The sequence below is a fragment of the Salmo salar genome, chromosome ssa11 (assembly GCF_905237065.1).
Source record: "Salmo salar chromosome ssa11, Ssal_v3.1, whole genome shotgun sequence".
Classification (NCBI taxonomy): domain Eukaryota; kingdom Metazoa; phylum Chordata; class Actinopteri; order Salmoniformes; family Salmonidae; genus Salmo; species Salmo salar.
Genome location: NC_059452.1, coordinates 39,745,380 through 39,769,855, shown reverse-complemented (window position 1 = coordinate 39,769,855; position 24,476 = coordinate 39,745,380). Strand labels below are relative to the sequence as shown.

Sequence of the window (24,476 nt, the reverse complement as noted above, 5' to 3'; positions counted from 1 at the left end):
CTGGTACCCTGGGTCACCACTCACTCAGCCATGAACTAGTGTTAATATTAATACAGGGAACCTGGAGTATCCTGGTCAGAATCTGCCAACAAACAGATTGAGCAGATTGAATGAGAGCATGGCGATAAGCAGCCGTCCAAACATTCCCCTGTTTGGCCCGGTACTTGTTGACATAGCCTCGCAGTAGCTGACCCGTGAACCCCCCCCCCGCGTGTGTGTGTGTCACAGGTGGCCGGTGGCACCTTAATTAGGGAGGAGTGGCTCATAGTAATGGCTGGAATGGAGTAAATGGAATGTTATCGAACACATCACACACCTGGTTTCCATTTATTCCAGACATTATGAGTCCGTACTCCCCTCAGCAGCCTCCTAGTGGTGTGTGTGTGTGTGTGTGTGTGTGTGTGTGTGTGTGTGTGTGTGTGTGTGTCGTGCATCCAGGGAGCAGGCTCACACGGACAGTCGTTTGTTCAGAGCTTTCCTGCTCTTGACCACCATAGGATTGATGACTTGTGAACTTTTGACCCTTTGACACTAATCAGAAGGCAGTGGAACATGGAGGGGGAGCTCTATTCAAATGATTGTGTCAGTGTGTGGCCTACTACCTGGGCACAGACAGACACTGACTCTCAACCACACACACACAGACTCTCAACCACAAGGGAGGATCAAGGTCACCTTCTGTGGGGCTATATCAACAAGTTTCCATTTTGAGCCAACAAGCCTCTCATGTTAGCAGATGGATAAATAGTCATCCTGAGCAGTCGATGACCAATACAGCCTGGCTACAGGTGTCTGAGTTGGGGTGTGCTGATACAGCCTGGCTACAGGTGTCTGAGTTGGGGTGTGCTGATACAGCCTGGCTACAGGTGTCTGAGTTGGGGTGTGCTGATACAGCCTGGCTACAGGTGTCTGAGTTGGGGTGTGCTGATACAGCCTGGATACAGGTGTCTGAGTTGGGGTGTTGCTGATACAGCCTGGCTACAGGTGTCTGAGTTGGGGTGTGCTGATTGATGTAGTGATGGGTGTTCTGGTTGTCTGTGAATGGCATGCTCACCATATACATATTCCATAGCCTTGAATCAGTGTAGTGCTTCACCAATCATCTCATCGATCACAATACATGCAAAGACATTTCCCCCAATGTCTCCAGGTATGCGTTTGTGTTTTTGTGTTGATGTGCACATCTGCAACATGGGGACAGGCAAGGCTACTACTTTGTTTTAGGAAAATGGCTCTGGGGGATGTTGAACACTGAATTATTATCTACTATCTTGTCATTAAAGAAAGGGAAGTCAAATAATGTACAAGATACCACTGAAAGAATTTGTACTTTTGCAGTATTGGAATATTACGGCTCTATATACATATTAGTACATTATGATCATTGTCTAATGATAGTTCTATTGTAATATACTGTGTATCAAAGACGCAGTCGTTCATTGTTTTTCTACCCTTCACTGACATTGTGGAATTCTAGAGGAGTGTGAGCTATGCAATGCATGAAGTGTCTGTAAAACAGACTTGCCAATCTGGAAATATACCTTTCATTTCCCCCGTAGCGTGTGTGTGTGTGATAAACAGCTATGTAGCGTGTGGTGTGTTTCTATTCCTCTGGAGAGGAGAGGTGTGTCTTCCTCTGGAGGGGATGCCATTTCCTTACCACCTTATCATTTCCTTACATTCTGCCCTCCTGGTGTTGTAAGCAGTCATACCATCTGATTCAAACTCTCATCCACCAAGGGTCACCTCAAAGCCAAAGTTATTCAGATGTTTTCACACCTCAAAGTACTCCAACTGTATGTTGCATGATGAGTCCAACAATACCATCTGTTGTGTACAGTAGATCCCACTATAATTCAAGCCCTGATGACAGGGAAGGATAGGCACCATCTTATGTAATCATTTAAGTTGCTGCTTATCTTTCTCATTTCACTATCACCTTAAAGCAGGGGTGGGAACTCCAGTCCTCCATGGCCTGATTGGTGTCACTCTTCTTCTCCATCCCTGGCAAACACAGCTGATTAATCACATGGCATTCTAAACTGAAGATCATGATTAGGTGATTATTGGAGTCAGGTGTGTTAGCTGGGGCAAAACTGTGACACCAATCAGGCCCTGGAGGACTGGAATTGCCCACCCCTGCCTTAAAGGGATACTTGGGGATTTTGGCAATGAGGCTCTTTATCTATACTGAACAAAATATAAACGCAACATGCAACAATTTCAAAGATTTGACTGAGTTACAGTTAATATAAGGAAATTGGTCAATTTAAATAATTTCATTAGGCCCTAATCTATGTATTTCACATGACTGGGAATACAGATATGCATCTGTTGGTCACAGATACCTTAAAAAAAGATAGTGGCGTGGATCAGAAAACCAGTCAGTATCTGGTGTGACCACCATTTGCCTCATGCAGCGTGACACATCTCCTTCTCATAGAGTTGATCAGGCTGTTGATTGTGGCCCGTGGAATGTTGTCCCACTCCTTTTCAATGGCTGAGCTAAGTTTCTGGATATTGGCGGGACTTGGAACACGCTGTTGTACACGTCAATCCAGAGCATCCCAAATGTGCTCAATTGGTGACATGTCTGGTGAGTATGCAGGCCATGGAAGAACTGGGACATTTTCAGCTTCCAGGAATTGTGTACAGATCCTTGCGACATGGGACCTTGCATTATCACGCTGAAACATGAGGTGATGGTGGCGGATGAATGGCACGACAATGGGCCTCAGGATCTCGTCACGGTATCTGTCTTTTCAAATTGCCATCGATAAAATGCAATTATTTTCGTTGTCCGTAGCTCATGCCTGCCCATACCATAACCCCACCTCCACCATGGGGCACTCTGTTCATAGCGTTGACGTCAGCAAAACACTTACACGTGGTCTGTGGTTGTGAGGCCGATTGGCCATACTGCCAAATTCTCTAAAACAACGTTTGAGGCGGTTTATGGTAGAGAAATTAACATTAAAGTCTCTGGCAACAGCTCTGGTGGGACTTTCCTGCAGTCAGCATGCAAATTGCATGCTCCCGCAGATGAACTTGTGGATACCATTTAAAAATTTTTGCTAGCATGCTAGCAGAACTTTTTGATACCCTTCTTATTTCTCTGCTAGCATTGCACTATCGCTAGATAGCATCATCTTGTGCAACTACCTTTAACTTCCTTCATACTGGACACAGATACATAAAAATGGTATCCATTTGTTCATCTGACTCTGAGGAAGTAGATAAAGGGCCTCATTGCCAAAACCCCGAAGTATCTCTTTAACATGCTGCAATTTAGCTGCTATCATAACTCTGCTACATGTAGCTTTATACTGTACAACCTTATTCAATCATGCCTATTTTATAATACAGTGCACCATGTCTCAGTATTTAATACCAATCATAGTTCAGTCAGGACAGATTCTATAGTCTTGAGAACAGATTGTCATTACTGTCCTTTGAATGTAATCATGGAGTTGAATGCCCTAGTTGATGTAACTCTGGGACTGAAGCCAGTTGAATTAAACCTGTTAAAGAGAACATGCTGCCTTCAGGGCTACACACCACAGGGGTGTGTGTGTGTGTGTGTGTGCACCTCATTAGAAGCCTCATTGTACCTGGATACCCAAACTCTCCTCTTCCATATTGTTTTCTCTCCACAGCCTTCTTTTCAGCACTTACCCCTGCAGACCCTGTAAAGGCACTTACCCCAGCAGACCCTGTAAAGGCACTTACTCCCAGCAGACCCTGCAAAGGCACTTACCCCAGCAGACCCTGCAAAGGCACTTACCCCAGCAGACCCTGCAAAGGCACTTACTCCCAGCAGACCCTGCAAAGGCACTTACCCCAGCAGACCCTGCAAAGGCACTTACCCCAGCAGACCCTGCAAAGGCACTTACCCCAGCAGACCCTGCAAAGGCACTTACCCCAGCAGACCCTGCAAAGGCACTTACCCCAGCAGACCCTGCAAAGGCACTTACCCCAGCAGACCCTGCAAAGGCACTTACCCCAGCAGACCCTGCAAAGGCACTTACCCCAGCAGACCCTGCAAAGGCACTTACCCCAGCAGACCCTGCAAAGGCACTTACCCCAGCAGACCCTGCAAAGGCACTTACCCCAGCAGACCCTGCAAAGGCACTTACCCCAGCAGACCCTGCAAAGGCACTTACCCCAGCAGACCCTGCAAAGGCACTTACCCCAGCAGACCCTGCAAAGGCACTTACCCCAGCAGACCCTGCAAAGGCACTTACCCCAGCAGACCCTGCAAAGGCACTTACCCCAGCAGACCCTGCAAAGGCACTTACCCCTGCAGACCCTGCAAAGGCACTTTCCCCTGCAGACCCTGCAAAGGCACTTTCCCCTGCAGACCCTGCAAAGGCACTTTCCCCAGCAGACCCTGTAAAGGTGGTTATAAATTGCTACTCCTCTTATTGCCTTTGCCAGCATGCCAAATTTCCCCTGAAAGTTTAGCAGAAAAAGCCAGCTGAATTTTCCACTGCATGAGCAGAACATGCATATGCTGTCGTTCACCAGCCCCCTAAAATCTGACCAGAAATGCATCTCTGTCTCCGGTTTGTTAGACCAAACTTCCTTATGACATGCTCTTATAAGTCACTCAGCTTGTCTCTGTGTCATGCCACTGATCTGTCTTAGGAGAAGCCTGTCACAAAAAGTAATCTTCACTTCTTGGGTGGACATTTTCTCTTACGTTAGTCGCTGGTACAGTATGTAGTGTTGGTGATGGCACAGTACTGGCTAGTACAGCATCTACTGTATCAGCTCTGCTGAGCACACTGGGCTGACTTACTGTCGCACTGATTTTGTGCTACAGTTGCAGTGTTGTTTGAGCCAAAATGGCTACCATGTGGTAAAGCCAAAATGGCTGCCATATGGACACTGATAACACCTGGTCTCCTGTCATTGGCCCATGCAGGACTGCTTCACAGTGGAAGGGGAGGACCTGAAGCACGACTTTGAGAGACTGCAGCTGGCCATGGAGATGGTTGGATTCCTGCCTGCCACACGCAAACAGTGAGTACACACACACACACAGCACACTAAATCTCACCACTCATGAAATTACAAACACAGGCAAAGGAATCATAGTCACAGGTAAATTACCAGGATACGCTGTCCAAAAGCTCTAACCAGTTTCTGTGTTGAAACGAGCCAGGTTTCTGTGTTGGAACGAGCCATGTTTCTGTGTTGGAACGAGCCATGTTTCTGTGTTGGAACGAGCCATGTTTCTGTGTTGGAACGAGCCAGGTTTCTGTGTTGGAACGAGCCAGGTTTCTGTGTTGGAACGAGCCAGGTTTCTGTGTTGGAACGAGCCAGGTTTCTGTGTTGGAACGAGCCAGGTTTCTGTGTTGGAACGAGCCAGGTTTCTGTGTTGAAACGAGCCAGGTTTCTGTGGTGAAACGAGCCAGGTTTCTGTGGTGGAACGAGCCAGGTTTCTGTGTTGGAACGAGCCAGGTTTCTGTGTTGGAACGAGCCAGGTTTCTGTGTTGGAACGAGCCAGGTTTCTGTGTTGAAACGAGCCAGGTTTCTGTGTTGGAACGAGCCAGGTTTCTGTGGTGAAACGAGCCAGGTTTCTGTGGTGAAACATGCCTTGTTTCTGTCCCATAGGATCTTTTCTCTGTTGTCGGCCATTCTTCACCTGGGGAACATCCGCTACAAGAAGAAGACCTACCGAGATGACTCCATTGACATCTGCAATCCAGAAGTCCTACCTACTGTCTCAGAACTGTTAGAGGTGAGCCTGTTACTGTCTCAGAACTGTTAGAGGTGAGCCTGTTACTGTTGAAATGATTCCTTATTATGTTTACATTTGACATGTTAGTCATTTAGCAGATGCTCTTATCCAGATCCACTTACAGTTAATGCATTCATGTTAAGATGGCTAGGTGAGACAACCACATATCACAGCCATAGACCATTTCTTCTCAATAAAGGAGCTATCAACCAAGTCGGTGCTAGTAAGAAAATACATGTGTGAGTTTAAGTTCAAGAAAGGCAAGGCTTTATATAATTTAATTTTTTATTTTCTTGTTTTATAATGGATAAAACAGAAGTTGAATTGAATGAGACCTACGTAGTGTGGAAATCTATTCCTCAAATGTGTTCCCATCCACACAAGCACTTTGTTTCTCAGAGTCAGGATGTTTTAAGATGCATTTGCAGTGACATACTGTACTGTGCGCAAGGCTTTTCAGTACCCAGCCACTCGGTGGAAAATGCAATTCCTCGGTCAGGAATTTGGTTTGCATGCAGCGTGTAATTACATAATTTCTAATTCTGTCATCCGTCTACAAATATTCTGTAGACACAACACTATTTCTCTCTCTCTGCCTCAGTTTATGAATGATCGTTTTTCCAGTGAACATGTGATGTGAAGGGACAGAAGTCAGGACTTATAAGGGCAGATGTATTTTCAGAATCCTGATCCAACCATCGTTGAGGTTTGCAGGAAAGCAACAGGAGCAGCTAGTGGCTAAGGAACATGGCTTGTGCTCATGTGAAAGAACATATGTTCCCCAAATGGGTTGGGTCAGAGTCAGTCAAGCATCTTACAGATAAATGGAAATCCATTTAAAAATAATGTTAAAATTAGATAAATGAGACGTGTAATGATTTATACAGCTTACTTGTGATTTAAAATATGAGATGGTTTGTAATCAGTATTTAAGTACCTTCAGATAAAGTGTTGCTGTGATTCCTTCACAAGGGTTGCACAATTCCTGGAACTTTCAGTAAGTTCCCTGGCTTTCCTGATATCCCGTTTTGGAAGATAACCGGGAATGAGGAGGGAATAAAGCAGGAAATCCGGAATCCTACAACCAGGTTTTCTGTTAAACCAGGGAATTTATTGAACGTTCCAGGAATTTTGCAACCATAGTTGGGACATAGTCTACATCCAAGAGAAGTGCACCGTGCTGGGACATGGCCTACACTCATCCTGTAACTAGAGGGGAGAAGAGGCAGTTAATTGGATAGTGCCGGCCGCTGGCCTTCTTGTGTCAATAACTAGGAATAAGTCTTTCTCATGACCGTGAGTGCCCTCCCCACTAAACATAGCAGGGCACATATCCACCCTCGTTACCTAAACATTTGGCTGAATGAAAGCTGTTGTCGGGCTTGGTGTGTGTACAGAAGAAGAATGGGCTTTGGGTTTCTGAGACAGAAATTGCTTTCAACTGTGAAATTAATTGTGGTCTCTTTTTTGTACAGGTCAAGGAGGAGATGCTATTTGAAGCCCTGACGACGAGGAAGACCATGACAGTGGGAGAGAGGCTGATCGTGCCCTACAAACTGGCTGAGGTGAGACCAAGTCAACAGCACAAACCTGAAACTCATCCCAAACATTCTCAACCCTTAGTGCAACGAAGAGGCACGGTCAAATACTCCACCTTACCTCAAGACGTACCATTCCTCAACCCAGTCCCAAAGTATTCTTGACAATTTGATCATCAAGACATATTGCATTATTCTGCATTGGTAAATGCTAAGGAATAGTAGGCACCCTGCCTATCTAAATAACGATATAGGGGAAACACTGGGTCCCAGGGCAGGCTGTGAAGGAGCTGGAGTCAGAGCTGGTCTGTTTGTCAGTCTCTGTCAGTCGGTCTGTCTGGTTGGGTGTGGATAGTTGAGGGATCAGATTGATGTCTGCAGTGGGGTAGGCCATAGCGGATGTCAGGGCCGTTTAAAGGGGTCTGCTCTGCAGGGCCAGCGGAACTCACAGCTACACACACACATGCACGCGTACACCACGTCTATAATTTTGACCTTGGAAACACTGAGTAGGGAGTGGGAAGTGGCTGTGTGTAGAGCTGTTAGTTCCACTGGCCCTACCGAGCAGACCCCCTTTAATGGGAGTGTGCTTGTCACCATGCAAACACCTAGATATGGTTTTAAGTTCACCAAAAAAGTATCCTTGAAATGTGCATCCGCATTGCAAGTCAGCCTTACACCAAGCTACTGAAAAAAAGTCCCTTTTGAGAAAGACTGCCACAGCTCTCATTCCAATGGCATAAGTTCCCTTTCTTCAACGCTAGTCCACAAAGGCTGCAGCATCAGAGAGCTGCTTAGTTTGTTTACAGAAACCAGTGAGGGATTCTCTGAAAACAAACACGCCACGGCCATGTAATGCTGACAAGACTCAGCTGAAGACTGACCAGCAAGCTCACAAAGTGGAAATCAAAGGCCTATTCTTTTAAGTGTAATTCTAAAGTATAATTATTATTTTTAGTATAATTGCATATTATTACAGTATGTCCACATGTTGGATGGGTATTTTATCTAAATCTTTTCCACAAAGTCGATCCTTTTTCTACCTCCCCAACTAGCATGTGGCTATGCCATATCACAGCATACAACAAACTTCCTCACTACACAAAACGTTTATAATCCACAACACCGCCACTTTATCAACCGTATTATCCAAAACACAGCTACGCCCTCATTCCAGCTGTTTAGGAGCCCTTTTATATGAACAAACAGTGCTGATTGTTCTGGCAGCTCTTTGGGTGGTCCGTTCTGTAAACATTGTTGTAACGGTTGCAACAGTGAACTTTTACTCATTCACCCTATAGTCTCAACTGGTATTTTACTACTTGGAAACTGAAGTACCATGGATTTTTTTTCTCTCTAATTGTGACTCACCACCTGGATTCGGTCTTATGGAGCAACATTTGAAATTGTGTTTTTTACATTAGATAAAAGTACTCAGAGCTACAAAATGCTATATCATAAACTGCATTTGAGGAACAATGGGAAAGTAATTCTGCTTTGAAAGTTGATGAACTTTCGTCAGAGAGCATCGTTCACACGCTCTTAAGTTTTTGCCCCACCCATCTCGTTTTGTTCTCGAAGCGCATACTTGACGCTCTGGCCGATGATTTGTTTACCTATGGATAACATGAAAACAGCCTAACCAGCTCTGCTGGCAACAGTTCCGTTACGCTTTTTTGCTGACGTTTACTGACACCGGCCATATTCAACGGGTGTTGTACACACGTCACGCAATGTTAGCTAACGAGTCAGTCAGCTAACGTTAGCTAGTTAAACCACAATGAACAGTGCCAACAATACCACAGTGCTGGGAGCTAACCAACCAGGTTCAATGTTAGCTAGCTAACATTAGGCTCTAACTAGAAAAGCAAATGGCTCTGGGATACGGATAATAACGTCAGCTAGGAATCCAGCCAGCTAGCTAACAGTAGCTTGAAATGAAACCACTTTCTGTCAAAATTAGAAATGTGTAAAATCTGAAAATGTAGCTAGCTATCTTACCTGTATACATCATCATGCATGATGGATGCGTCTCCCTGTCAGGATTGCCATGCCACGGTTGCCCTTAGTTTGAAGATGTAATCCCGAGACATGTGTTTTCTCCATCTCTTTAGCTATCATAATTCCATTGATTTCAAAACTTGATCCTCCAGGAGGTGGAGAGCAACACTTATGCAGCTCCACTACACAATACATTTTAAAAAAGCCGCGTTCAACAGGATTACCAACACAGAATGGCGAGCTCAAATAGACAGAAGCCTTCTATATGGCAGACCAATCCGAACTCATCTCTTGGCATTTCCAGCCTACTCATTATCTCAGCCAATTATTTCAACTTCTGTGGTTTAACCAACTAGGCTCGTAATTTAACAATTGTATTCGTATTTACAGATGGCATACAAGTTTGTTATTAAGGCACATGAAAGTTCACATGTTCCAAACGGAATTTCTGGCAAAAAATGCATTTTGAAAAAAATGTATTTACGTTCAAGTGGCTCTCCTGTGAAGTCGTGACTTGCGACATACACCTCGTTTCCTGGATCGGGTCTTATCCATTTTGTTATTGAGATATTTAAAAGATTGATGCTCACCGGAATGTTCTGAATACAACTTCCTTTAAATAATGAAAAGGCCTCTCACTTTTGAAGACTCTTGCAAGCAATATAAATAGCATTTTGTATGATCTTTGGGAGTTGCTAGGCAGATCTTTTTGTAGTCGCTAAAAATAAAGTAGTAAATTATGTAAAAGACAGTCATTTCAACTTTTGCTGGACCGTTGTATAATGGCATGTTTTGAGCAACAGTAGACATCTGAAGCTCTGCAGGCACTTATACTGGATATGTACTATACTAACTTCCCACACAATTGGGTCACATTTTTGTGTGTGGTAAATCTATCTCACCTTGTTGATTAATGGACATTCAGGCATGGCAACAGAAAATGACAAACAGCCCTCCACTGTCTGTAATGGTATGAATTAATGACTCCTAATAATGATTAATATTTATTACATTTGTAAAACACTTTTTTCATTATATAGAATAATCTTGAACTGCATAAAATAGTAAATAAAAACCAAATACGATAAAAAATTACACAACAAGACAGGATAACTGATACAAGGAACAAAGCTGACACTACAAGGGACAAGGAACCCAGATGACACTACAAGGGACAAGGAACCCAGATGACACTACAAGGGACAAGGACACCAAGGAACCCAGCTATCAACAGAAAGCCTTCCTAAAGAGAAACTTGGTTATGTTATTAAAACTTATGTTGCATATTTCGTGTCTATAGTCTATACTGTAGTCAATTGTGAAATTGCCCGTTTTCCACATCGTACTTAGATCAGAAATATTTTTGTGTGAAAACGTCCTTTAGTACTTTGCTATTACACCATCTCTCTCACTCTATTTCCATTTCCTTGTAAAATACATTGTCTCATTCCTTGACACCTCTATGCTATCAGCTGCCTATCCTCAAAGGGGTAATGTTTTCATTGGTGTCTGTTCTACAGTAGATTGGATTGGTACTGCCTCTGTCACTCTGATGGTCATTAGGCAGACTAATGTCATTAATCATGACCAGGAGAGGTGCTGCTGGGACGTAATACAGGGTGCCAGCCCAGGACTCGCCTCCTGTGGCCACTTGCTGAAGCCCCATTGCCACGCCATGAGTCACAATGCTGTGCTTGAAAGATATTAACCAGACTAGGAGCGCTGATCTAGGATCAGGTCCCCCCTGTCCATGTAATCATATTCATTCTGATCAAAACGGCAACACTGATCCTAGACCAGCACTCCAATTCTAAGACACTTTATGAATATGGCCCTGCTCACGGGTCTCCTGGGTCATGTTCTTTAGGCACGTGAAACGGGGAGGGCACTACCTGAGTGTATCTAATAACTTTTGTGTTTTCATTTCGGAGTTGGACATAAGACTGGGACGGAGGACTGACGGGGACGGAGGACTGACGGGGACGGAGGACTGACGGGGACGGAGGACTGACGTGGGACGGAGGACTGACGTGGGACGGAGGACTGACGTGGACGGAGGACTGACGGGGACGGAGGACTGGGAACACGACTCTAGTCTTTGTCATATATCTAATATTCATCCATATTACTAAACTCAGCAAAAAAAGAAACGTCCTCTCACTGTCAACCGCATTTATTTTCAACAAACGTAACGTGTAAATATTTGTATGAACATAACATTCTAATGGAATAGTGTTTCCCTGAACAAAGGGGGAGTCAAAATCAAAAGTAACAGTCAGTATCTGGTGTGGCCACCAGCTGCATTAAGTACTGCAGTGCATCTCCTCCTCATGGACTATACCAGATTTGCCAGTTCTTACTGTGAGATGTTACCCCACTCTTCCACCAAGGCACCTGCAAGTTCCCAGACATTTCTGGTGGGAATGGCCCTAGCCCTCACCCTCCGATCCAACAGGTCCCAGACGTGCTCAATGTGATTGAGATCCGGGCTCTTCGCTGGCCATGGCAGAACACTGACATTCCTGTCTTGCAGGAAATCACGCACAGAACGAGCAGTATGGCTGGTCATGTCAGGATGAGCCTGCAGGAAGGGTACCACATGAGGGAAGAGGATGTCTTCCCTGTTCCGCACAGCGTTGAGATTGCCTGCAATGACAACAAGCTCAGTCCGATGATGCTGTGACACACCGCCCCAGACCATGATGGACCCTCCACCTCCAAATCGATTCCGCTCCAGAGTACAGGCCTCGGTGTAACGCTCATTCCTTTGACGATAAACGCGAATCCGACCATCACCCCTGATGAGACTCGTCAGTGAAGAGCACTTTTTGCCAGTCCTGTCTGGTCCAGCGACAGTGGGTTTGTGCCCATAGGCGACGTTGTTGCTGGTGATGTCTGGTGAAGACATACCTTACAACAGGCCTACAAGCCCTCAGTCCAGCCTCTCTCTCAGCCTATTGCGGACAGTCTGAGCACTGATGGAGGGATGGTGCGTTCCTGGTGTAACTCGGGCAGTTGTTGTTGCCATCCTGTACCTGTCCTGCAGGTGTGATGTTCGGATGTACCGATGCTGTGCAGGTGTTGTTACACATGGTCTGCCACTGCGAGGACGATCAGCTCTCCGTCCTGTCTCCCTGCAGCGCTGTCTTAGGCGTCTCACAGTACAGACATTACAATTTATTGCCCTGGCCACATCTGCAGTCCTCATGCCTCCTTGCAGCATGCCTAAGGCACGTTCACGCAGATGAGCAGGGACCCTGGGCATCTTTCTTTTGGTGTTTTTCAGAGTAAGTAGAAAGGCCTCTTTAGTGTCCTAAGTTTTCATAACTGTGACCTTAATTGCCTACCGACCGTTCCACAGGTGCATGTTCATGAATTGTTTATGGTTCATTGAACAAGCATGGGAAGCAGTGTTTAAACCCTTTACAATGAAGATCTGTGAAATTATTTGGATTTTACGAATTATCTTTGAAAGACAGGGTCCTGGAAAAGGGACATTTCTTTTTTTGCTGAGTTTACTTCCATCAGACTCTTCCATCAGACAATGGAATCAACTTCACTTGTGTGGATTTCCTGCTTTAATTATACAATGTTCCAAATATCTGGGCCCCATCTGGTTTGGCTTCAAACAAATAACTAATAAACATCTAGAAATCAAGATGGATTTGTTGCTTGTTTTTCTACCTTGCAATCTTCCAAAAATATAAAACCAAAATATAAAATGCCACATGCAACAATTTTCAAGGAAATCGGCCACCTCCAACGTCGTTTTTAGAGAATTTGGCAGTACCATATGTAACCACGCCAGCCCAGGACCTCCACACAAGAAGCCGGCTTCTTCACCTGCGGGATCTTCTGAGACCAGCCACCTAGACAGCTGATGAAACCGAGGAGTATTTTGGTCTGTAATAAAGCCCTTTTGTCGGGAAAAACCTATTCTGATCGACGGGGTCTGGCTCCCCCAGTGGGTGGGCCTAATCCATAGATTAGGGCCTAATGAATTTATTTCACTTGATCTGATTTCTTTACAGTGAACTGTAACTCAGTAAAATCGTTGTAATTGTTGCATGTGCAGTTTTATATTTTTGTTCAGTATATATTGGAAGAGATTTAGCCTTGTTTGATTGCAAGGTAGAAAAACAAGCAGCAAATCCATCTTGATTTCTAGATGTTTATTAGTTATTTGTTTGAAGCCAAACCCGATGGGGCCCAGATGTTTGGATCATTGTATAATTAAAGCAGGAAATCCACACAAGTGAAGTTGATTCCATTGTCTGATGGAAGTGTTTAGGGTATTCCATGCGTATCTAACTGATCACCCATGGCACCAGGGCCTGTGTTCACAAAGTGTCTCAGAGTAGGAGTGCTGATCTAGGATCAGTTTTGTCTTTTCGATCATAATAAATAAGAGGAGGTTCTGATCCCGGATCAGCACTGCTACTTTGAGATGCTTTCTGAATATGGGCCCATGTCTTTCAGTAGTAACATGGATGAATAGTGAGGTGCAGTAGGTCAGTAGTAACATGGATGAATAGTGGGGTGCAGTAGGTCAGTAGTAACATGGATGAATAGTGGGGTGCAGTAGGTCAGTAGTAACATGGATGAATAGTGAGGTGCAGTAGGTCAGTAGTAACATGGATGAATAGTGAGGTGCAGTAGGTCAGTAGTAACATGGATGAATAGTGAGGTGCAGTAGGTCAGTAGTAACATGGATGAATAGTGAGGTGCAGTAGGTCAGTAGTAACATGGATGAATAGTGAGGTGCAGTAGGTCAGTAGTAACATAGATGAATAGTGGGGTGCAGTAGGTCAGTAGTAACATGGATGAATAGTGAGGTGCAGTAGGTCAGTAGTAACATGGATGAATAGTGAGGTGCAGTAGGTCAGTAGTAACATGGATGAATAGTGAGGTGCAGTAGGTCAGTAGTAACATGGATGAATAGTGAGGTGCAGTAGATCAGTATTAACATGGATGAATAGTGAGGTGCAGTAGGTCACTAGTAACATGGATGTGTGATTTTGTATGCTCCTGCAGGCGGGCACGGTGCGAGACTCCATGGCCAAGTCCCTGTACAGCGCACTGTTTGACTGGATTGTGTTCCGGATCAACCACGCACTGCTCAACAACCGGGACTTGGAGGAGAGTGCCAAGGTAAGACCAACGTGACTGCTATCATGCTTTGTTACGACATACTTATGTCTGCTTATAATATATCTATGTCATGCGTTGATGACATGCTCACCTCTCCACTTCATTAAGATTAAGGTCACTTGATTGTTCAATTTCAAGGTCCAACTAAAAGGTTACTTCTGCTTTTAATCCAACCTCTCTGAAAGGCATGCATACATTCAGTGGTGGGAAAAAGTACCCAATCATTCTACTTGAGTACAAGTCTAAAAGTATTTGGTTTTAAATATACTTAAGTATCAAAAGTGCAAGTATAAACCATTTCAAAGTCCTTATATCAAGCAAATCAGACGGCACCATTTTCTTTTTTTTTTTTCATTTACGGATAGCCAGGGGCACACTCCGACACTACTTAAGTAATAGTACTTTACTGCATACATACATATACAGGTTTTGGGGAGGTGTGGGGGGGCTGCCACACTGGGTGTCAAGGGAGCTGTTGTTGGGGCAGATAAGTGCCTTGCTCAAGGGCACAACATTTACCCTCCTTTTGCCAGATTGGTTTCCGTCGGACTCTGGATTCGAACTGGCAACCCTCCGGTTGCAGGCTCACCTCTCTAACCGTTAGGCTACCTGACGCTCACCTCTCGAACCGTTAGGCTACCTGACGCTCACCTCTCGAACCGTTAGGCTACCTGACGCTCACCTCTCGAACCGTTAGGCTACCTGACGCTCACCTCTCGAACCGTTAGGCTACCTGACGCTCACCTCTCTAACCGTTAGGCTACCTGACGCTCACCTCTCGAACCGTTAGGCTACCTGACGCTCACCTCTCGAACCGTTAGGCTACCTGACGCTCACCTCTCGAACCGTTAGGCTACCTGACGCTCACCTCTCGAACCGTTAGGCTACCTGACGCTCACCTCTCGAACCGTTAGGCTACCTGTCGCTCACCTCTCGAACCGTTAGGCTACCTGACGCTCACCTCTCCGCCCAGAATAACTGGCTTTATGCTTCTGTTACAGGTGTTCAAATAGAGCGTGAACACCTTGGCAGAGACCTGCTGTGATAAGACAAGCTGTTTTATTGATTTAATAAATCATAGTATGAACCACCTTCTGGAATCAGTGACATCAGTGGTTTTGTTTGAACAGCTTCAACCTTGTTTGCCATTATGTGGCTAAGGGTCTTCGGTAACCTTCTCAGTTAGACTTTCACCAATATGGCTTTCATATTGAATTGTTTTTTGTTGTTGTCAAAAAGCATGTTGTTAATTGAGATTTCACCGTCATGTATCCCTCACAGATCTTTTCTATCGGAGTGCTGGACATCTTTGGCTTTGAGGACTACGAAAACAACAGCTTTGAGCAGTTCTGCATCAACTTCGCCAACGAGAGGCTCCAACACTACTTCAATCAGCACATCTTTAAACTTGAGCAGGTAAGGCATTTGGCATTCCTGCACCCTTTCAGTACTAAACTGTACTTATCCACAATGCACTTACATGGAAGTTTACTATACTTTGGTCCTTTAAAGAGGAGGCAAGCTCCTCCAATGGGTTATGCAATAGGGTTTATTATGGGGCTGACCGCCACATGACTCACCTCTTCAACCCTCTGACTGCTGATTATGATGGATGTATGTTACCTCCTCAATTCTCATTATGATGGATGGATGTTGGCTCCTCAACCCTCATTATGATGGATGGATGTTACCTCCTCAACCCTCATTATGATGGATGTCTGTTATCTCCTCAACCCTCATTATGATGGATGTGTGTTGGTGTTAACTGACTGGATTGGAGAGAAAGGTTGTTTCGGTCATGATCAGCTTTGTAGGTAAACATCATGTTTAATCACGATTGTCCTTTAGTACTTTTAGGCTGCATTCACACAGGCAGCCCAATTCTGATATTTTTTTCCACTAATTGGTCTTTTGACCAACGATATCAATCTTTTTCAAAGGTGATCTGATTGGTCAATAGACCAATTAGTGAAAAAATATCTGAATTTGGCTGCCTGTCTAAATGCAGCCTTAGTAAGTACAACTTAAACTGATTGGAGAGTTCCTTTTAACAATGCCATCTTGGTAATGACATACTGTATTTGCTCAAGGAGGCCTCCTGTACAAAGGCACCCATCCATAAAGTCACTGCCGTCATTAACCTCCATGTTAAAAATTAGCCACGGCTTTTGAACGTGTACAGCACTCACTCAACTTCTAAGAGGGTTTGTTTGCTTCATGCTTTGGTGAGGTTGGGCCATTGCATCCTGCTAATAATAAGTCAGATTTAATGGGATTTCCTATGTTAAAATGTACTGTTCCTCAACAGAACAAATGATTTAATGGGATTTCCTATGTTAAAATGTACTATTCCTCAACAGAACAAATGATTTAATGGAATTTCCTATGTTAAAATGTACTGTTCCTCAACAGAACAAATGATTTAATGGGATTTCCTATGTTAAAATGTACTGTTCCTCAACAGAACAAATGGCTTATGAAATGAATGGTCTTAGAAGAGCACTGAAGTGTCCAAACCTTTGACTGGTTCTGTAGTTCTGAACTGCAGTGTACAAGACAATACTCTGGTATAGTTCTGAACTCAATACTCATAAGAATGTACTAAAGCAACCACGTGCTGCTTGTCATAAGCAGGCAGCCATTTTTCTGGTGGTTGTAAATGTCCTTATCCCCTACTGTTTCTGGTGGTTGTAGATGTCCTTGTCCCCTACCGTTTCTGGTGGTTGTAAATGTCCTTGTCCCCTACCGTTTCTGGTGGTTGTAGATGTCCTTGTCCCCTACCGTTTCTGGTGGTTGTAGATGTCCTTGTCCCCTACCGTTTCTGGTGGTTGTAAATGTCCTTGTCCCCTACTGTTTCTGGTGGTTGTAAATGTCCTTGTCCCCTACCGTTTCTGGTGGTTATGTGCTTATCTGCTACCTTTAGAAAATACATATTTTGAGCTTATAAATGCAAATTCTTAAAAGAAAATGTTTGACATCCCAGGCATGCACATTCTCGTAGAGGCATTGCTATAAGAGAGAGGTGTGTGTGTGCGCGTGTGTGTGTGTGCGCGTGTGTGTGTGTGTGTGTGTGTGTGTGTGTGCGCGTGTGTGTGCGTGTGTGTGTGTGTGCGCGTGTGTGTGTGTGTGTGTGTGTGTGTGTGTGTGTGTGTGTGTGTGTGTGTGCGCGTGCGTGCGTGCGTGCGTGCGTGTGTGTGTGCGTGCGCGCGCATGGCCTGAATTCCTCCAGAGAGCGGGTAGAGTGCGTCATTCAGCAGGCTGCAGCATCTCACTCCCCAGTGACTGTCATATCATCTAATAACTCCATACTCTAAGTGTTAGCAAACCATCAGACGTCTAAACCACTGCTGGTAACGTAGAGCAGGACTGTCATTAGAGCTGTGTTTATGGTCCATTCACACTCAATGAACAGCATGGTGGCCTACTGTACACAGCCAGCTAGTATGGTGGTCTACTGTACTGTACACAGCCAGCTAGTATGGTGGCCTACTGTACACAGCCAGCTAGTATGGTGGCCTACTGTACACAGCCAGCTAGTATGGTGGTCTACTGTACTGTACACAGCCAGCTAGTATGGTGGCCTACTGTACTGTACACAGCCAGCTAGTATGGTGGCCTACTGTACTGTACACAGCCAGCTAGTATGGTGGCCTACTGTACTGTACACAGCCAGCTAGTATGGTGGCCTACTGTACTGTACACAGCCAGCTAGTATGGTGGCCTACTGTACTGTACACAGCCAGCTAGTATGGTGGCCTACTGTACTGTACACAGCCAGCTAGTATGGTGGCCTACTGTACTGTACACAGCCAGCTAGTATGGTGGCCTACTGTACTGTACACAGCCAGCTAGTATGGTGGCCTACTGTACTGTACACAGCCAGCTAGTATGGTGGCCTACTGTACTGTACACAGCCAGCTAGTATGGTGGCCTACTGTACTGTACACAGCCAGCTAGTATGGTGGCCTACTGTACTGTACACAGCCAGCTAGTATGGTGGCCTACTGTACACAGCCAGCTAGTATGGTGGCCTACTGTACACAGCCAGCTAGTATGGTGGCCTACTGTACACAGCCAGCTAGTATGGTGGCCTACTGTACACAGCCAGCTAGTATGGTGGCCTACTGTACACAGCCAGCTAGTATGGTGGCGTACTGTACACAGCCGGCTAGTATGGTGGCGTACTGTACACAGCCGGCTAGTATGGTGGCGTACTGTACACAGCCGGCTAGTATGGTGGCCTACTGTACTGTACACAGCCGGCTAGTATGGTGGCCTACTGTACACAGCCGGCTAGTATGGTGGCCTACTGTACACAGCCGGCTAGTATGGTGGCCTACTGTACTGTACACAGCCGGCTAGTATGGTGGCCTACTGTACTGTACACAGCCGGCTAGTATGGTGGCCAACTGTACTGTACACAGCCGGCTAGTATGGTGGTCTACTGTACACAGCCGGCTAGTATGGTGGTCTACTGTACACAGCCGGCTAGTATGGTGGCCTACTGTACACAGCCGGCTAGTATGGTGGCCTACTGTACACAGCCGGCTAGTATGGTGGCCTACTGTACACAGCCGGCTAGTATGGTGGCCAACTGTACACAGCCGGCTAGTATGGTGGCCTACTGTACACAGCCGGCTAGTATGGTGGCCTACTGTACACAGCCGGCTAGTATGGTGGCCTACTGTACACAGCCGGCTAGTATGGTGGCCTACTGTACACAGCCGGCTAGTATGGTGGCGTACTGTACACAGCCGGCTAGTATGGTGGCGTACTGTACACAGCCGGCTAGTATGGTGGCGTACTGTACACAGCCGGCTAGTATGGTGGCCTACTGTACTGTACACAGCCGGCTAGTATGGTGGCCTACTGTACTGTACACAGCCGGCTAGTATGGTGGCCTACTGTACTGTACACAGCCGGCTAGTATGGTGGCCTACTGTACTGTACACAGCCGGCTAGTATGGTGGCCTACTGTACTGTACACAGCCGGCTAGTATGGTGGCCAACTGTACTGTACACAGCCGGCTAGTATGGTGGCCAACTGTACTGTACACAGCCGGCTAGTATGGTGGCCAACTGTACTGTACACAGCCGGCTAGTATGGTGGTCTACTGTACACAGCCGGCTAGTATGGTGGTCTACTGTACACAGCCGGCTAGTATGGTGGCCAACTGTACTGTACACAGCCGGCTAGTATGGTGGCCAACTGTACACAGCCGGCTAGTATGGTGGCCAACTGTACACAGCCGGCTAGTATGGTGGCCTACTGTACACAGCCGGCTAGTACGGTGGCCTACTGTACACAGCCGGCTAGTACGGTGGCCTACTGTACACAGCCGGCTAGTACGGGGGCCTACTGTACACAGCCGGCTAGTACGGGGGCCTACTGTACACAGCCGGCTAGTACGGGGGCCTACTGTACACAGCCGGCTAGCACGGGGGCCTACTGTACTGTACACAGCCGGCTAGCACGGTCAACAGTCTTCTTACTGCTATTAGCAAACCACTATCGTGTGGCTCATCTTGTCTCGTGTTGTTACGCTGTGCTGAAGTTGGGAACACAGCATGGGCCTTGATGGTTTTACTGACTGAACTGGGGCTGATTGAAGTCCTAGTATATAAAGCACCAACATGCCCTCAAAGTCCATGATAATGATTGACTAGAAAAAGTCTCCATATTGTATGATCCTGTAAGTCACACTACAAGGCTCTCTGTGCAGACAGACATGTTCAGACCCTGTTAGAATGAGAACACACCAGCCCATCATCAATGTGTGACCGTGTTGACATCCAAGAATCGGGCTGTGAATGTGACCTGCTTGAGTAGCACAAGGATCATCGATTCTAATGCTTTACCTTTTCCAAGCACTCACCGTAGTTGTCCAGGCATGTTTTGCCCAGTGCTTTACATTTACATTTACATTTTAGTCATTTAGCAGACGCTCTTATCCAGAGCGACTTACAGTAGTGAATACATACATTTCATTTTCATTTCATGCATTTAAAAAAATATATAATTGCACTGGCCCCCCGTGGGAATCGAACCCACAACCCTGGCGTTGCACACACCATGCTGGCGTTGCAAACACCATGCTCTACCAACTGAGCCACAGTTGACAGGAAGATCCCATTTGGAGACGTCCAAGTCCTCTGGTTAACAGAAAATAAGGACTGGGTTATTTGCCATGGTTTGGAGGCCAGGGTCAGTCACGGTGTAGAACCGTTTTAGCATTGTTCAAGGGCTCAACGTCAGCAGATGGCAGGTTACTTGTGATCATGGGAAATTGAATAAAGCAGGGGATTTATTTGCATATCTGGATTGTATTGTTGTGATAGCGTGACTGACCTGCACATCTAGTTGTAGGAAACCGGAGAGATGAGAGGCTGCGTTGTGAAGGCCTAGTGGTGGCCCTAATAGATGATCAATATGGAGACAATATCAAGGTGGCAACAATGAGCTTTTTTCCCCCATAATTATTCTGTCTAAAGAGATATATTCAGCTAACCTGTATTTGCATTTGCCAAGTCCTTTAAATATTGTTGGACTGAGCCATTTCCTTTGTGTTGGGTAACTCTGACAGTGCGCGAGGGGAGGTGCTAGTTGCCCCTCAGGAAGGAAGTGTGTGTGCGTGTGCGTCGGAACAAGCGACAGGGGAGACAAAGTTGACAGACGTCAGGTTGGCTCATCTCCAGCTACATCTGGCAGGCATGACATCACCATCATAAATCACTACACACTGGAGGGATTCTTGGAATAGTCAGACACATCACACACTTGTGTATACACGCTCACACACGCTCACACACACACACACGCTCACACGCTCACACACACACTCACACACACACGCACACGAGCGCTCATTATACGGTTAATGGTATGTGGTTTGGTATGTGTTTTTACCATTTATAGAGATGTTGTAAATGTAGTTCTCTGGTTTGTCCATGTGCTACCAGGGTTCATTCAGGTTGTTAGATAGATCTAGGCTCACTGAAGGAGACCTGATGGAGTCGAGAGGGAAGCAGAATAGAGATGGAGGTTAACAGACAAACATAGCAAATGCTGTATGCACTATGACATTCAGTTACACATCAGCCTGAGCCTACCATATCGGAAATATCCACAACAACATTTTATAGGACCTTGTTCAGTGTTTGTGGTGTAAACACAATACATATATATGGTCCCTTTTTAGGCACAGATCTAGGATCAGCTCCCCTTCCCCAAATTCTAACCATGAACACTGTCAACTTGTACGATGTTCATGGCTTGCTAATATGAACATTTTTGTTAAGCGTTGAAGGACCAGGCCGCTGGTTCATTCCATTCTTCTGCAGACTGGGATCATAAACCACCGCATTAGGTTATTGTTTCTGTGCCCATGCTGCCACCAATGAGGTTTGTTCTGGTATTTCCCTGTCGTTATTTGCGAGGGCAGAGGGATAACAGATTGACTGGTTTGTTCAGCTGACTGTGTGTCTTTTGGCTAATAGAGAGGAGGGGAAAGGAGGCTCCATTGATTTGATGAAACTCTCGCTGGGATTCTAGCCCTTTATTGCTCCGTTCTTTTCCCCAGCGAGTCAAGGAAACGACGTGCAGTAGGGGAGAAACACTGCAAAATGCTAAGAATGCTTTTCATATTATTAAACCGCAAAGTGGTCCAGGCTGGCACAGCACAGCACGGTGGTCCAGGCAGGCACAAGGAAGGGTTGTGCTGTGTTCTAGCCTAACAGAAAAAAAACACTACTACTGGAATACTGTTGTTTTGTTTGTTCAGGCCCAGTATCAACACTACTACTGGAACACTGTTGTTTTGTTTGTTCAGGCCCAGTATCAACACTACTACTGGAACACTGTTGTTTTGTTTGTTCAGGCCCAGTATCAACACTACTACTGGCACACTGTTGTTTTGTTTGTTCAGGCCCAGTATCAACACTACTACTGGCACACTGTTGTTTTGTTTGTTCAGGCCCAGTATCAACACTACTACTGGCACACTGTTGTTTTGTTTGTTCAGGCCCAGTATCAACACTACTACTGGCACACTGTTGTTTTGTTTGTTCAGGCCCAGTATCAACACTACTACTGGCACACTGTTGTTTTGTTTGTTCAGGCCCAGTATCAACACTACTACTGGCACACTGTTGTTTTGTTTGTTCAGGCCCAGTATCAACACTACTACTGGCACACTGTTGTTTTGTTTGTTCAGGCCCAGTATCAACACTACTACTGGCACACTGTTGTTTTGTTTGTTCAGGCCCAGTATCAACACTACTACTGGCACACTGTTGTTTTGTTTGTTCAGGCCCAGTATCAACACTACTACTGGCACACTGTTGTTTTGTTTGTTCAGGCCCAGTATCAACACTACTACTGGCACACTGTTGTTTTGTTTGTTCAGGCCCACTATCAACACTACTACTGGCACACTGTTGTTTTGTTTGTTCAGGCCCAGTATCAACACTACTACTGGCACACTGTTGTTTTGTTTGTTCAGGCCCAGTATCAACACTACTACTGGCACACTGTTGTTTTGTTTGTTCAGGCCCAGTATCAACACTACTACTGGCACACTGTTGTTTTGTTTGTTCAGGCCCAGTATCAACACTACTACTGGCACACTGTTGTTTTGTTTGTTCAGGCCCAGTATCAACACTACTACTGGCACACTGTTGTTTTGTTTGTTCAGGCCCAGTATCAACACTACTACTGGCACACTGTTGTTTTGTTTGTTCAGGCCCAGTATCAACACTACTACTGGAACACTGTTGTTTTGTTTGTTCAGGCCAAGAGTCAGTGGAGGCTTCTGAGGGGAGGACGGCAAAATGTAAACCATGTTTTTGATGTATTTGATAGCATTCCACCTATTCCGCTCCAGCCATTACCAAGAGCTCGTCCTCCCCAATTAAAGTGCAACCAACCTCCAGTGCCAACAGTGAAGAAACACAGAGTACAGGCCACAGTCTTGTTTTACCTGTCCTTGGGATGAAATGTGTGATGTAGGTTGTGAATGACAGTTATGTGCTTGATGTTTGTTAGGACAATCCCCTACTCCACTATCATATGCATAGTGTTCTGACTTTGCAGTTGTGGCAGACAACCCAAACCTCTGTAGAACTTACACAGCATAGGAGAGGGATGTCCCATACAATGTTATGGTGCTCAGGGGTATTTGGTACTAGTTGATAAGATTCTTACTAGACTTACTAGGACCAAAACTTAAGTGTTGAACCATAGCATTGTAAGATCACATCTTCATGTTTCTATTTGTTCATCCCTGAAACCCTAGACCCACTCCAATTCCCATACCGCCCCAACAGATGACGCAATCTCAGTCACACTCACACTGCCCTTTCCCACCTGGACAAAAGGAACATGTGATCATGCTGTTCATTGACTACAGCTCAGCGTTCAATTAATTAATCAAGTGGCCACCCGGACTATTTGCATTGACCCCCCCCCCCTTTTTGTTTATTATCTATGCATAGTAATTTTACTCCTACCTACATGCACAAATGACCTCAACTAACCTGTACCCCCGCACATTGACTCGGTACCTGTACCCCCTGTATATAGCCTCATTATTTTCATTTTACTTGATTAAAAAATATATTTTCTTAACTGCATTGTTGGTTAAGGGCTTGTAAATAAGCATTTCACGTTAAGGTCTACACCTATTATATTCCGCGCATGTGACAAATAACATTTGATTTGTCTGTATAGGAGGAGTACAGGGCGGAGGGCATCAGCTGGCACAACATTGACTACATCGACAACACAGGCTGCATCAACCTCATCAGTAAGAAGCCCACAGCCCTGCTCCACCTGCTGGATGAGGAGTCCAAGTGAGTCCATTAGACCTCTCTCTCTCTCTCTCTCTCAGCTTCTCTCTCTCTCAGCTTCTCTCTCTCAGGTTCTCTCTCAGCTTCTCTCTCTCTCTCTGTCTCTGTCTCTGTCTCTCTCTCTTCTCTCTCTCTCTCTCTCTCAGCTTCTCTCTCTCTCTCTGTCTCTGTCTCTGTCTCTGTCTCTGTCCCTC

At 45.5% G+C, this 24,476-nt stretch overlaps 1 protein-coding gene across 1 annotated transcript in view; it reads left to right on the top strand.

Moving 5' to 3' along the window:
* The window catches only part of LOC106587854 (unconventional myosin-IXAa), a gene marked incomplete at its 3' end in the record, with an annotated part of 150,259 nt that overhangs the window by 104,181 nt on the left and 21,602 nt on the right, over positions 1-24,476 (top strand). The window contains 6 exon segments of the mRNA XM_045689541.1: positions 4,928-5,025; positions 5,620-5,746; positions 7,222-7,311; positions 14,320-14,436; positions 15,718-15,852; positions 24,164-24,285. Of these exon segments, the coding sequence (XP_045545497.1) occupies positions 4,928-5,025; positions 5,620-5,746; positions 7,222-7,311; positions 14,320-14,436; positions 15,718-15,852; positions 24,164-24,285 (689 nt within the window).